This window comes from Gopherus flavomarginatus, chromosome 6, assembly GCF_025201925.1.
Source record: "Gopherus flavomarginatus isolate rGopFla2 chromosome 6, rGopFla2.mat.asm, whole genome shotgun sequence".
NCBI classification, from domain to species: Eukaryota; Metazoa; Chordata; order Testudines; family Testudinidae; genus Gopherus; species Gopherus flavomarginatus.
In genome coordinates this window covers 18,270,866-18,287,338 of record NC_066622.1, presented here as the reverse complement: position 1 = coordinate 18,287,338, position 16,473 = coordinate 18,270,866, and the positions used below count along the sequence as shown (strand labels likewise).

Sequence of the window (16,473 nt, the reverse complement as noted above, 5' to 3'; positions counted from 1 at the left end):
TTTGCCTCTCCGGGACAGCGTTGGTTTGGGGTAGAGGTGTACTTAGAATAACTATTACAAGCCTTGGCATGCATATCACAAATGGAAAGCATAGTGCAATAAAAATAGATGCTTAGAATGAACAACTTCTTACAAACTTGCTCAGCACCCTTATGGTTCACTTACACATAGCAACTGTTTTTTAAATGAAAAAATGTGTTTGTGGTTTGTAGAATGCTTTATGCAAAATGCTAATAATAAAACACCTCCGATGAATAGTTGTTAAATTAATAACAATCTTACATTTATTTCTATATCTTTATTGTCAAAACTTTGTTTTGAATAATGTAACAAGATTTTTTTTAATGATAAAGCTGTGCAGATCCATTGCAAATGGTCTTTTGGAGATAAGTCAATCAATGATGGGTTTATTAGAGTTGAAGATATCACTAGTTTTACATTTAAATGATGTAATGGAGTTGTTATAATAAAGTACCATTATCAAATCAATACCTGCTTGACAAAAAAGATCTATTATCTAGGTTTAAATCTGTTTTTACTCGGTGATATTGAGTATGATTTAACTTTTTTTAAACGATAAATTTTAGTATTCATGAAAGTGGGGGACAGGTATATATCAACATTTTTCCTTGTAAACTCTTTTTAAATCAATGCACTCCATTACTGACTTGGGCTTTGATCCTACAAATACTTCTGCATGTGTGTAACTTTATATACTGTGAATATCTTCGTTGATTTTTAATGTGACTACTCGCAGTGCATAAAGTTAAGATATGCTTAAGTCTGTGCAGTAGCAGGACTTTGTCACTCCTAAGTCTGGCCGTGCTTCAGGAAAGCACTGAAGGATGTGCTTAGCTCCCATTGACTTCAAATTCACGTGTGCGTCAGTACTGTCCTGAATAGAGATGCTGTTCTAAATTGGGGCCTGTAATCTCACAAAAACTGTCATTTGTGTGCTGGTCTCTGAGTATAAGTGTCCCCTGAGCCCTTCCAAACTTGGTGAAATTGTTTCTATATCTAAACTCTTTGAACCTGTGGTGACAGAGGTTAGAGGCTAGTGCATTAACCTACTGTGCCACCTACAGTGGCCCTCGGATAAAAATTGAGCATAAATTAATAAGTTAATTGAATTTTGCAGACATGTACCTTGTCAAACTGATATTGACATTCAGAATTAAAATAATCTGATTTTAAGAGATTTATTAGATACTGAAACTTTGTCTCGGAACGCTGTTTGATAATAGTGAAATGCTACAAGAGCTCAGTGTGTTTCTCCTACCTTTTTTTGTTCAAAGTGAATATAAATGGATTTCTTCACAAGCACAGTTTAAAGAATCTGCTGTTTCCATCTCTATCCATTTAATAGACAGTAAAGAGTTTGTGAAGCTAACAGCACTTTTAATATAGGAACAAAATAGAAAAATACTTTATAAAAAGAGCCATCATAATTAGATTTTTGGGTTTCTGCAACATGTGCTTTCAGTTTAAAGACAGCATGAACACTACTGTGTACCATGTAATAGATACAGTAAACGGTTTATATTGAGTTTATTTCTAATACGTTGAAGAGCTCATCAGTCTAGTGTTTCACATTTTGTGGCATGCATACTATAAATGTCCTATCCTAATGAATTCTGTGCTACTGGCAAATTATCCAATTTCTGCTCTGGCAATGAAGCAGTATGATGATTTGGGGGATCTGTCTATACAATTTATAAATTCAGGTTGATACTATAAAATTGTTACTGAGAACATGGTTCTATCATTGAATGTCTCTGTGTAAATGTGGTATCCACCATGGACTGGCGGGGGGCTGTATTGTGTCTCTGCCAGACCCGTGACAATGTTCATTAGAATTTAATGATTGGACAATACATATGCTGAAGAGGTTGCCTGAGTGGAGAAACTATTTTTTTCTAACTTCCCTCAACAAGGGCTGGGGGCTTGAAGAGTGGAAAATTACCAGCAGCAGAATGAAGGTATCAAGGTAGTGATGGTAGCCTTTAAAATGGACTCACAGGGGAAATTTCGAGAGAGAGGGGAGTTTTTTGGCAGGAGAAAAGAAAAGTATGTTCCAGCCAAGGTCAATGACAGCTGAGGGAGAAGGTTCCATGTTTCAGAACGCAAGTCATGTACTGCAGGATAATGATCTTGAATAGCTCCAGGTGACTTTGACCCTGACCCAAAGAACACTCTGAAGTGATGAGGAAACTGAAACAGGGAAATACATGTAAAGTTTTTTATTTTTGTATTGATCTGTGTATTTCGTAAAGAGCAATGTTGATAGAATTCTGTACAGTGTCTGTGCATTTCATATGTTACAGCTACCATGTGCACCCTTCGAGAGAGAAACCAGAATGCTCACACTTGGTGCTTGAGTTCTGGGAGAGGGTGTGTTTAAGCAATGTGGGAAGTCTGGCTGAGTCAGCACTAGTTCTGGGGGTGGACAGAGGGTTTTATGTATGGAACTCATAGGAGGCGGTGCTAGATAGAACTGCACCCTGAGAGCGTGTCCAGAGCCCCTCAGACAGCGGCAGTGCCCAGTTCAGAGCCTTAAAACACGCAGGATCCAATGGCTGGATTCCCTCAGTGATCTGGTGAGTGGTCAGGAGGGGGACGCGCAATAGGAGTTGTGACAGGCAGGACATTTATATTAGTGACCTTTTATTTCGAGTGTATTTGCATTGTTTACAAATCAGTGAGATGCTTGTCGCCTGATCTGGGTATTTGATATTGTGGGATCACAAAATCTCAAATACTGGTTTTAAATTTTAGTTTCCTGACTGACTTAAAACATTACTCCTGAATGCTTGGTTCTTAAGTAATTTGATTTTTGAAAGGTTTCATGAATATAATGAATGTTTAATGATCATGAATCGAGATGTTTTGCAGTGACTGAACTTAAGTGTTCAGCATGTGAGTGGTGATGCAAATTCCAAGGCAGCTATGCTTGTACATCTCAATACCTGACTTGTAACATTCCCAGCAGTTCCAGTACTGCATCTTGCCATGGGATGGTGGTTTTTTGATATGAACAAATATCCACTAGGGATTAGATCGATGCCACTGTTTTTGTGTGATTGTAATCTAATTGCAAGCCTGATTCTAAATAAGCTTCTATGACACCAGAGCCCCACATTTTGGTCCTGATCCTGCAAACCCAGCTCAAGTGAACAGCTCCACTGAAGACAAAGACCATGTGAGTGAAGGTTTGCTGAGTGGGCCCTTGGGTTGTTTTTAATCGCTATTGGCTGGAAGAAAAGTTTGTGTAACACATCTATTCTGGTTCAGTAATGATTATGAAGTTTCAGTGTTACTTATTCAGAAAGTCATGTGTCTGTGCATGTTAAGCGTGGACTTGGCTTGCTTCTGTGAAACCTGATAACTCAGTGGTTTGAGTATGGGCCTGCTAAACCCAGGGTGATGAGTTCAATCCTTGAGGGGGCCATTTTGGGATTTAGTTGGGGATTGGTCTTTCTTTGAGCAGGGGGTTGGACTAGATGACCTCCAGGTCCTTTACAACCCTGATATTCTATGATTGTATGTTGCTTAATCCCTTTCTATGATCATATGTGTAAAGTTAAGCATATGCTTAAGTGCACTTCCTACATCGAGGCCTCATGCTGTTGCTTTTTCTTTATATATAGAGAAGGACTTTGGTTTGGTCTTACTGTTTACATCGGCATTTCATTACGGTGCTAATTGATTGCCTTTCATTTGTAATGATCACCACGTAGTTGGCAGAATTAAGTTTCATTTTAAAAGTACAATACAGTTAAAATCTTAAAAGGTAAACCTCCTTAACTATGTGATTAATAATGCTTCAAAAATGAAGAAAAAAGTAAATGAACAGCACAATTAGGCTTAGCTTTTTAGGTCTTTAAATTTTAAACTAACTTTTCACTATTTTTGCTGTTTACTTTAACATTTCTTTGAACAAAGAAAATAAACTTAGTGGGTTTAATTTTTGTTTCTAGGGAATTTCACTGGTTCTCATGCATAAATTAAATTCTGTTATATTTGAGTTGAAAATATTGTAAGGGATGTTTGCTTCTAAAATGAAATTACAGTTTCAATAAAAGAGGCTTGTTTGGGGCTCTGGTTTTGTAAAATCTTTTTAAAATATTTTTCTTTTATAAACTCTACATTTTGAACAAAACTTGATCTGATAGTGAACATTTATATCATAGCTTAATATTTTACAAATGTTTTGTTAAGATACTCTGTTGGGGTCTTTCTGCAAAGTAAATATAAATTGTATACTGCTTCTGACAACAAAGCAATATTAAGTCAATTTTTAAGTGTGGTTTTTTTATAAACAAAATTTGTTTTTAAGTAGTCTAGCACTAAATGAAAGACATTACTTTTTGGATGATTTTAGAAAAATCAATTTTAAATTGTCTTAAACATACGGGGATAGAGGCAGCGTTATATGAAATGTTCATTCATATAGAAATAAAACTGATATTCCTAAAACTTCTTGAAACCCAAGTACACACAAATTGTTTTCCAATGAATTTTTTGGAAGAGATGAAAAAACACTAGAGAGGGAGCAGGGTTTTACTTTATGCACTGAAGGGATATTTGGTGGGGAATAATTTATAATGTCCTTCAGATTTAAATAGATAATTAAGCTCAAGTTTTTATTAAACAAAACAAAAGGGAGCTGGCAGAGAGTTGTATGTTTTGAATTTATGCAGTGCTTGGGTAGCCAGTCTCTCCACATTTGTGGAATGCAAATTCATTACAGGTTGATGCACTTGGCCTACAATTGTCCTAGGGACTGTTTCTGCTTCTTGCTGACATACCGTGCTCCCTTAAACCAATGACTCAGCTTGCTACCCAGTCTAGTGCTTATTGCATATCCCTAAACAGCTAATTTTTGCACTTCTCATGGTGTATCCCCTTCCTCCTAACTGTTTATACATTTCAGCAAATAGATGACTGCATTCTTGACTACATCATGGAATGGCTACTGTTACAGTTTCGAGGGCCATATTTTGGAACACTTTTTTGGGCCTCAGTATGTAAAGCATCCTAGAGAGCGGATAATAACAAAGTTAGACTCATCTAGAAAATGAAAACTAATAATACTGTGTATGCATTTAAGATTAAGTGGGAGGAAGCTGGGAACGAGTAAAATTGAAAGAGACTTGGGTGTGATAGTGAAGAGTATATCAGACAAGAGTATGTATACTGAAAAGCAAAATTATTTTGGCCATCTGTGCTGCCATACTGCTTGGCAGAGGCATTCTGTAATGGATTAGGGAGGCAATAATCAGTGTCTAATCGGTTCTGGTATGATCTGGAATATTGAATTGATTTCTGGAGTCCTCATTACTAGAGAGATGTTACATGTTAAGAAATCAGAGGGATATCAGAAGGGAGCAACAAAAATTATCAAGGGACTAGAGCAAGTATTAATGAAATTAATTTGCCACAATAATTGCCTGGCTAAGCAGTGACTAAATGTCTACAAAACTTTAAAGATATAAATGTTATGAATGGAGAGAGATTATTCTGGGTAGTGCAAGAGCAGGGTTTTGATAGAAATAGTGAGGTAAATATCAGAAAATACTTCACACCAGCGTGATCCATCTGCTTGAGCTGAGGAAATGACACTTCAGTCTAGACCCAGCAAAGTACTAATAAATGTACTTCAGGAAACAATCCTGCATTGGAAGGACAATTGTTCCCAAACTTTTCTATGATGCAGATCACCTCCTAATAGAAAGTGTTTCCTGGAAAATGTCCTCTGCCCGTCATGATTGCATAAAACACCACCTCTCATTTACAATCAAATAACATCCTGTGGCAACTACTGCAGTTGCTTATAGGAAAAGTAACATTAAGAAAGTATTTAATGTATGTAATATAATTAGTATCTGGAAAAAAGGATGTGAAACCAGCATCATGTGACCACCAGCAAGTGCTCTGAATACCATCCAGGGTCCATATAATTAGAGGTTGACTAATGCATTAAAGCACAAAGGTTTATATCCCTTTCCTTTGGACGCATATCATGTGAACTGAATGTTTCTATGACTGAAACTGGTTAATTTGCTAGAATCTGGTAAATAGATACCAAAAGAAACCACTCTGGCGTATTTTGTTTTATGAATAAGTGGAAAATAGCTCTGATGCTGATGTTTCAAAAATGACATTTTGGAATTTGGCAAACTTATAAAAGAGCTGCAGCAACCTAGATCTGTTACGAATACTTTCATAAGTTGGCTTATGTGTTTCAGTTCAATGTGGAATTGCCTTTAGCAATGTGTTACAGTAATGAGATATTTCACGCTATACAACCACACCACTTGCATTGAATTTAAATGATGCAGGACTGTGAGCTGTAGCAGAGAAAGGGATGGGTGTATGTAATGTAATGTGTGTGTGTGTGTGTGTATATATATATATAGTTAATATTTTATTTCATTAATATTTAAAGGTACCAATTTTTTTTTCTGGATTAAAGCTAATATGTTGTCTTCCACTAACATGCTGGGGATCAAAAGCAGCCAGAACTGGGTTTTGAGCAAGACTGGAAGAGGGAAACAGTAGTCACTGTTTTGATTCCCTCACTTCCCCCATGCATGCAGAAATCAAATTCTCAGAGTTCTTAGATTTGCAGCTTCATGACCCAGGAAGGGCTTGGATGGCATGAGGTACATTCTGTTGTTTGCTTCATTCTGTGGATAACCGAGTGGGATTTAATCAAGCTGTGATACTTTTTTGAGATGCTCAGGACTCTGTCACCTTATTGTCCCCACTGTCTACAGCAAGAGGAAGCTTTGCTTGTGCTTATCTGGCTGTCAGCTTCCACCACTAGCCTATTAGCCATGCAAACACTCTCCTCTGAGCAATGCTAACCCTTACCATATCTTGCAGGTTAACAATACGTGCTCCCCAATCTGAGTTCCCTTGAAGCATTCCCCTGCAGTGTCCAGCCTTTAGCCACTGGACATTCTCAGAAACTGTCCCCAAAGAAACAGTGCACACACCAGCTTGTTTAGGTCAGCTGAGAATCAGGTCCTGTCAGGGCCGGCTCCAGGGTTTTTGTCGCCCGAAGAAGGAGAGGGGGGAAAAAAGAAGCCACGATCCTGATCAGCTCTATCACCGTCACTTCAGTCTTTGGCGGCAATTCAGTGGCTGGCCCTTCGCTCCAAGAAGGACCAAGGGAGTTGCCGCTGAAGTGCTGGACATGCCGCCCCTCTCTGCTGGCTGTTTCAAGCACCTGCTTGCTGGGCTGGTGCCTGGAGCCAGCCCTAGGTCAAGTTACATAACAGAGATCCATTTTCCTGTGGGCATTCAGGGGTTCTTAGGGTCACACAAACCCAGCAAAGGAGCATTGGAAATCCTGAACATTCTAGTGTTCGCCCTAATGTTCAGGGACATAGTCAGTGACTTTGCAGGGGTTTCATGCAGGTGCTGGGACCCTTCCGCTCTCATTTCAATGCAAGGGTGGGCTCTGAAATACGAGTTGCTCCAGTCAAACTCCACTTGTTGGAGGTGGTAATTTTGGCACTTCAGACCTTTCCATTTTTACTTTCAGTTGCAAAGTCCCAATTTAGCTGGATTATTTTTCCTGGACAAATTTTGGCAAATGGTAAAATCAGACTGTATTTTTGTGGAGAATTTTGGTATTGTAATAGCTATGGACTGGTGAACATTATATCACTCATGTCATCACTACATGGGATTCCAGGCGGTTAGTCTGAGGGCTTTTCTACATTACCAGCTAGATCACGGACAGCGATAGATCCAGCGGGGGTCGATTTATCACGACTAGCCTGGATGCGATAAATCAACTGCCGAGTGCTCTCCCGTCGACTCCGGTACTCCACCAGGGTGAGAGGCGCAGGTGGCGTCGATGGGGAGCATCAGCTGTCGACTCACCACCATGAAGACACTGTGGTAAGTAGATCTAAGTACGTCAACTTCAGCTATGTTATTCACGTAGCTGAAGTTGTGTAACTTAGATCAACGCCCCACCCGCAGTGTAGACCAGACCTGAGAGAGGCAATTTAAATGCACCCAAATTCTACTCAATTTTAATTAACTCTGCAAATATGGGGAAAAAAAACTATTTCTTTGATTTCTGATGATGGAAAATCCATTGTCATAAGTGTGAAGATCCTCTGGCAAATGGTGTCTGTCTCAAGAAAACTCACCAAAAGTTCCTTTTTTAACAGGGAGCTATGGCAGATATCACTTGTAACTTCTCTCAAGCTCTTTATTGCCAAGAAGAGTTCCATTTTAAGTAGACCTCTGTCAATAACTTACCTATACTGCTTTGTCAACATTAGCCGTGATACTGGAGGGTTATCTTTCAAAATAAAAATGAAGAGAATTTTACTCTTTTTCTTCAGAAACACTGAAGGGAGCAACTGTATTAATCTTCCAATATTTTGTTACACCAAGAAAGTGCCTGATGGTTGTGATTTCAATAAGCAATAAACATTTAATTCCAGCCGCAGCCAGAGCCTTGTAAGGCAAGAATGTCAGCTAACTGACCTGGAAAACAGAGTCCATCCAGTTTATGGTTTTAAATAACTTTTTTCTAAAACATATCTCCATAGCTGACATCCTGCTTCAGTGGAATTTTCCTTTGTAAACTATACACAAATATCTTGTTCCATCGTTAACAAAATTGCATTGTACTGCAGATTAAAGATGAACATAGTGCTTCAGTCTCAGTTCTATAATCTTTTTCTTTATTTGTGAGCCATAGGAAATTTTTACTGATGCCAACAGGCTAGAGATCTTTTTGGGGGGTTTGGGGAGGGAGGTTAACTAGTAGTTAAAATAAAGGAATTTAGCATTTACTGTGGCTAGAGCCCCAAAATGATGCAGCTAACATCAAAACATGGCATATGAGAAGTTATTTATTGTAAAATCAAATCCATATATTTTTGTAAAAAAATACTTAATAAAAGGCAGAATATAAAATATTCCCCTTACTGTGCACCCATTCTTTTATCAGGATGTTTTTTGGGCGGGGGAGAGAAAGAGAGGTGGTCAGGTGGTGGTGACTAGACAGTTTCTCCCCCAAAAGCGTGGGGGACATGTTCACATGACAACAGCCACTCACTTTCTCTTTTAAAAAAAAAAAAGAAAAGGAGTACTTGTGCCGCCTCAGAGACTTACACATTTATTTGAGCAGAAGCTTTCTCTCTGTGGCCTGGTCCACACTACAGCGTTAAATCGATTTAAACAGCATTAAATCGATTTTAACGCTGTACCCGTCCACACTACAAGGCACTTAAAATCAATTTTAAGGGGTCTTAAAATCGATTTCTGTACTCCTGCTCAACGAGAGGAGTAACCCTAAAATCGATATTACTATATCGATTTAGGGTTAGTGTGGACGGAAATCGAAGTTATTGGTCCCATTCTTTTACTGAGCTACCCAGAGTGCACCGCTCCGGAAATCGATGGTAGCCTGGGACCATGGACACACACCACCGAAGTAATGTGCCCTAGTGTGGACGCGTAAAATCGATTTTATAAAACCTGTTTTATAAAATCGATTTTATTTTCGATTTTACTCTGTAGTGTGGATGTGGCCTGTGTAGCCTTCTGCCTCTAGCATACCCAGGGCAGCAACCAAATTTTTGTTGGTTTTACTGACTACAGCCAGTGAGAAAATGAACCAGGAATGGGATTAGAGCAAGGAAATCAACATCAACAGGAAGCAACAAGATTTAGCATCGGTGTTCCAACTCCATGACACTATCTGAATACACATTGTGGGAGAAACTGAGTAGATTGGTCTTTCGTTACCAATTTAAACACACGTGCACATGGTCATTTTATTAGGTAGGAATTTTACAATATTAGAGTAAGAATAATGTAGCCCTTTTTCACAAGGAAAATGAGTTGCTTCGGAAGCTAGAAGGCAAAGTGGCAGAGACTGTCATGCTGAGACATCAGTATTTTGGGGTGCATCATTTAAATGGCTGGCAGATTGGGCATTTATGCCTCATTTAGTAACATACTGTCTCCACAGGAGGTTAGGACATCTTGTCAATGTATTTAAAAAAAAAAATTGGAGATTGCTTGTGAAAAAATGTGTAAGTATGTGTAACATAAATGGCATAAACTTGGATCTTGATGTCCTCATGCTTTAAAGAAAATAGATAATATGCTTAAAATTTTACCAGTTAACACTGGTGGAGATAATTTGATACGGTACTGATAAAATGTACGTAGAAAACGGTAAACTGGCCTCAGAATTCTGTTATTAAATCGAAGATTTCTTTTGCTGTCAAACAAACCTCCAAAGCTTGAGTTCTACTTTGCAGAGAAAAAAATAACTTAAGTAAGGATAACAGCATTTAGGGCTTGTCTATGCAAGGAAGAGTCTGCAGGTGCTGGTGTACACCAGCTACTCCCTACTAACTCCCTGTGTGGACACTCTTACTACACACAGTGCCTTTGTGCGCATTAGCTGAATGCACTTTCGAAATGTACTAGGCTAAACCACTCAAGGGACCCCTAAAGTGCAACAAGTGTTTATGTGGGGAGTTGTGCAAAGTAGCTAGTGTGCTTTTATTCACACTTTAGCTTACTGCACACTAATTTCCCCATGTAAACAAGGTATTACAGAGGTATGAGCCTTAGAAATACCCAAAATAGCACTGATCAATCTTTGCAGCATTCCTATGAAGTATTATTCCCATTTTGCTGATAGGAAAAGTGAGGTAAAAAAGCTAAGCGATTCACAAATTTAAAGGCTTGATTCTGCAAGGTACTGAGCACTCTGGCCCCAGTGCAGTAAGGCATTTAACTAAAAGCCTAACTTTAAGCACTTGTATATTACCACTGGGCCAGATCCTCAGTTGCTGAAAATTGACTATGCCCATTTACACTAGTTTAGGAACTGTCCCACTGACTTCAGTGGGGTTCTTATATACTTTAGTGCCTTTTTTTGAGTCGGAGCCCTAGTGAGCTACGTGATTCCTACTTTTTATGAAAATGATAATTTTCTTTTTCTTTTGCAAGTGTTGAGCCCTCATAGGGAATGTTATAATAAAGTCACATTCTGGCTTCAGACTCATGGAGTGGGGTTTAACACATTGAGCAGCCATGATTCCAAAGTTTTGATGTCTATTTCTGTGAAAGTTGTGACTGGTAAAGAGAGAACCATGTGCTACTAATTAGAGAACAGTTTGAGACCCAGGAAAGTATTATTTCAAGGATTAATTGGGCTGCAGTTTAGTCTTTTTATTAATTCTGCTTGATCCAGCCTGTCACTTTTATGTTGTGTCTGTGTACCCAAGAGAATTGATACTTTGCATGAAGCATGATATTGGCATCCTGGAAAGTCGCTTACTGAACTGAAGTCTTAAGCTGTCAATTCACTGAAATGTTTTTGAAGAGCAACCACTCCACATTTTAACAGTTTATGATGTCCTCTTTACTCCATAACAATAAATGTTCATACTCTCTGGCTTTGCCCCCTTAGGTGCAGAAGAGACATTCTGTACTGACAACTGTTCTTTTTGGCTGATGCTATTTCTAGAGAGGAACCTGATACCAAGAGCTCTGTTTTCCACCTTATTTTCATGAACCACTGGCAATGAAGCAGACAAAATGAATTAAAGCAGTATTGTGGTTTTTTTTTCTCCCAAAGAATATAGAGAAATGGTGTGCGCTAGGTGCTTATAATTCTTAATAGAAATATTCAGTTTTTAGTTACATTTAGAACCAATTACAAAATGCATTTTCTTTTCTATTTTCTTTCACAGCAGCTTTCCAGGTGTGAAAGCTAGCAAACGAAAATCACATCACCCTAAAACACCAGAAAGTGGTCAAGTACTTCCCAGGAGTAAGCGGCGGAAGAATTAGCAATATGGTCACCTTACTTCTAACCCTATGCAGTCAACTGGATGCTGTACGACGTTTCCATACAGACTCCTTATTTTTTCCAGCATATTTGGAGCATTTAAGAATTTAAAGCACTGAAATTATGTGTATTCATTTCATTTTAACTGCCTTGGAATAATGGATTTACTTTCTGCTTTGCATCAATTGAGTTTGCTTACAATACCACAGGCCATTTCACTTTAAGAATGGACATGAAGTGTCAGTATCTTTCTGTAAACATTTAACTCTTCTGCCCATATTTTTAGCATGACAGATGTAGTGTATTGTGGGGAAAATGGTTTTTATCATTTAGAACCAAATTTTGACACTTTTTCTCACATTGAAGAGCAGTTTGCTCCACAAGTAGCCCTCTTGAGATAAGTGTGACTAGTTGTGGAGCAAGGTGTTGCTTAATGGACAAGACTGGCACCTTATAAAGGACAGCGCATTATTGCACTGCTTCAGGAGTAGAGCACCGGCCAAATTGGGATTGTCTCAGTTGAATCTCTACTTTCCCCTTGCTGAAAGTGGGGAAGCAGGCTTTGCTAGTTCATTTCCTTGCACTGCTTACTTCCACTCTGCTAACTCAGTTGGCTGTCTGGTGCACTGTGAGGGGCAGCGACAAAAGACTGACTCCCTATCTACTAGTGTAGGAGAGAGCATGTAGCTGCCTGAGGCTGACTCCTCTGTAGTGGTAGGGGATGCATAGGTCAGCTCACAGCTGGGACCAGTGTGAATAAGGATTTCCGAATCTATCCCTTAACCACTGCATAAATAGATAAACAACAGAGGCCTGCATTTAAAATGTCTACATTTCGTAAGAATTACTGTAAAATGTTCAACATGCCACCAGGAAACAAACCATACTGAAGAATAATATAAATCCAGTGATCTTTTGTATTGTCATCATTTTATCTTAAATATATGTGGCAGTTCGGCTCTGTTTACATTGGTCTTAACCAAAATCCTTGCCTTTTTGAAATCATAAGGCGGATGATATAGCAGGGGGATTAGTACATTTGGTTGCTTTTGGAATAATTTGATTTTGCAGGTGGTAGAAATATTTCATATTTCAGACCCTTTCAGTCCCAAAGCAATATGTTGTGTGAGAATGTATATTTGTAAGGTTATTCTTATTCCTTAGTAATCTTTCATTATTGCAATTTATCCATTAAGTTGAAATTGGAGATTCGATGGTTCTCAGACTTTAATTATTCTAGCTGTGAAATAAATATTGAAATATATATGCACATACTTTTAATAAAGTTAGGAGTTTTCCTAGTTGAAAGCAATACGAGAAAATTAAAGGGGCTCTTTCCTTTATATAGTACGAACACAGAGGAAACACGTCCTCCATTAATTTTAAAATGATCAAATTTTGTCTTAGAAAGCAAAGTCTGCATTGGTCATGACTTGTCTTTGTGTTTTGTATGACACACAAAATCCAAAAACTGGTTAAGGTGGAGGGTTCTGTGAATTTATATTTTAAAATACAGTTTTGAGATCTGAGATTACACATGCTTCTACTGGGCAAATTGCTTACTATCAGGGTATTCCCATTCAACCTGTGGTATTAAACAATATACCTGGTCTAATGGGCATATCTTCAGCTAGGGCAAACTGTCATAGCACAGAGAAGAAATAAGAGACTGGATGTTAAAATTTTCGATTAAAGCAATCCATTTGGGAGAAGGTAACTATTAACTCCATTTATTAAGTCATTGTATTGTGGTTCATGGCAATTAACAGAAGGAGGATGTAAATTCCACACAATTATATAGAGAAAGATATAACATTTTTTTATATCGGTCACATCTCTTGACTTAAATAGAGCTATGACAGCTTATACTGACTGAGGATGTCCTCAGTGGGTTTGCAGACCAGGTCCTTGGTTTTTTTTATAGCCATATTTTTACAACATGTTGGGGTTAGTAAGATACTTTTAAAAAAATCAATAAGATTTTACTCACTGCTAGGCATGGACAACTGCATCAAGGAAAATTTAACCAATACTAGCACATACATGGAATTTAACCGCAGAGTCAAGTGTGAATAAAATTTTGAGGAGCAACAACATCTGGGCCTTTGCATTGCTTGTTAATCTGCCACTAATTGTGCTAACAGGAGGCTCTGAATCTGGTGCAATGTCAAGGAGTATTATAGCTCTGCTGAAGTAGTGAATATCTTTAGTTTGTTAACATTGGTACAAAAGGCAACTGTTTAAGATTATAGAATTGCCAACTTGTTTTTAAAGTTGTGCATTTACAAAGATAAACGTGAGAGGATGTAAACGAAAAAAAAATCCCTTTATTCAAACCACTGTATCTTGGTGGAGTTGGATCTATTCGATTTTCTGTTCATGGCGTGTGCTGCCTGTGCTCTGGATATCACTAGTACATGAGGTTATTTCTGTGTACTCTGCAGCCAGTTTTGAAAGCAGTCACCTGAAACAGTGAAATGTTTAAAACATAATATTTTGTGAAAGTTAAATACATGGCAAAATTCAGGATATTCTAGGAAAATCATGTGAATGATTGAAGACTGTGCTCCAGAGATCTACTCTCTCAGTACACTCTGTTCCCTGAGCATCAAAATGGCCTTATGTCTTATACATACATGGTAGAAAATAAGAAATCATTAAACTAGAGTGATGTCATTGCAAGCAATATAGTAAGATATATAAAATAATTAAAAGAAGAAATCTGCTGGTTGGTGTTTTTATGTTTTCCAATTTGTTTTCATTGCTAATTGTTTTAATTTTTTTATTTTGTGATACTGTCTGCTAATGTCTCTTTCTAATAAAAATCTACAAATGCTTCTGTTGTGAGACCCATTTATTTCTTCTCTCCCTGTTGTAAGACTTTATGGGTACTTAATTTCCCTTTCTTGCCTGCATCTGTCAGGTCTCTAGTCATTTAACATTTTGATTTTGTCCTCTTTGTACATTTGCAGCAATTTTGGTGACCACCGCTAATTTAATTATTATTGACTTTATACTGGAGAAAATACTGACAAAGACAGACATGAAGTAGCCACATGGGGCATTGAGAGGTGGTTTTAAATTCTTTTAGGAAATCATGAAAGAATTACACTGAGCATTAAATAAAGGCAAGAATCTGTAGTCATGTAACAAAGTTAACTCCTTGGCCTCATCTTATTTGCTACCGTGCCCCTATAGATCATTTTGGTTATAGATCTGACCAAAGCTGCAGTGTTTGCAGTAGCATTGTAGCCGTGTTGGTCCCAGGATGCTAAAGGAAATTAGAGTGAAATGCTAAGGGAAATTAGGCTATCAAAATTAAGAACCCAATAATAGTGGGGGATTTCAATTATCCCCATTTTGACTGGGAACATTTCACTTCAGGACGAAATGCAGAGATAAAATTTCTCGATACTTTAAATGTCTGCTTCATGGAGCAGCTGGTATGGGAACCCACCAGGGGAGAGGCAACTCTAGATTTAATCCTGAATGGAGCACAGGAGCTGGTCTAAGAGGTAACTATAGCAGGACCGCTTGGAAATAATGACCATAATATAATAGCATTCAACATCCCTGTGATGGGAAGAACACCTCAACAGCCCAACACTGTGGCATTTAATTTCAAAAGGGGGAACTATACAAAAATGAGGGGGTTGGTTAAACAAAAGTTAAAAGGTACAGTGACTAAAGTGAAGTCCTTGCAAGCTGCATGGGTGCTTTTTAAAGACACCGTAATAGAGGCCCAACTTCAATGTATACCCCAAATTAAGAAACACAGTAAAAGAACTAAAAAAAGAGCCACTGTGGCTTAACACCCATGTAAAAGAAGCAGTGAGAGATAAAAAGACTTCCTTTAAAAAGGAGAAGTCAAATCCTAGTGAGGCAAATAGAAAGCAGCATAAACACTGCCAACTTAAGTGCAAGAGTGTAATAAGAAAAGCCAAAGAGGAGTTTGAAGAACAGCTAGCCAAAAACTCCAAAGGTAATAACAAAATGTTTTTTAAGTACATCAAAAGCAGGAAGCCAGCTAAACAACCAGTGAGGCCCCTTGACGATTGAAATACAAAAGGAGCACTTAAAGACGATAAAGTCATTGCGGAGAAACTAAATGGATTCTTTGCTTCAGTCTTCACGGCTGAGGATGTTAGGGAGATTCCCAAACCTGAGCTGGCTTTTGTGGGTGACAAATCTGAGGAACTGTCACAGACTGAAGTGTCACTAGAGGTGGTTTGGAATTCATTGATAAACTCAACATTAACAAATCACCGGGACCAGATAGCATTCAGAGTTCTGAAAGAACTCAAATGTGAAGTTGCGGAACTTTTAACTAAGGTTTGTAACCTGTCCTTTAAATCGGCTTCGGTACCCAATGACTGGAAGTTAGCTAATGTAATGCCAATATTTAAAAAGGGCTCTAGAGGTGATCCCGGCAATTACAGACCAGTAAGTCTAACATCGATACCGGGCAAATTAGTTGAAACAATAGTTAAGAATAAAATTGTCAGACACATTAAAAAAACATAAACTGTTGAGCAATAGTCAACATGGTTTCTGTAAAGGGAAATCGTGTCTTACTAATCTATTAGAGTTCTTTGAAGGGGTCAACAAACGTGGACAAGGGGGAT

General features: G+C 38.2%; 1 protein-coding gene across 11 annotated transcripts in view; it reads left to right on the top strand.

The window, feature by feature from the left end:
- The window catches only part of RAD18 (RAD18 E3 ubiquitin protein ligase), a 159,082-nt gene that overhangs the window by 127,595 nt on the left and 15,014 nt on the right, over positions 1-16,473 (top strand). For 2 of the 11 annotated variants that reach the window (XR_007774961.1, XR_007774959.1), the window contains exon 14: positions 11,751-11,840. The exons of 2 other annotated variants lie outside the window; for them this stretch is intronic. Coding sequence is in view for 4 of the 9 variants with exons in the window: in XM_050957461.1 (XP_050813418.1) it covers positions 11,751-11,850 (100 nt within the window). In the remaining 5 variants the exon portion in view is untranslated. Of the gene's footprint in view, positions 1-11,750; positions 14,685-16,473 lie in introns of those variants that run through there. 7 more of the 11 variants (XM_050957462.1, XM_050957457.1, XM_050957461.1 and 4 more) reach the window with 5 other exon arrangements.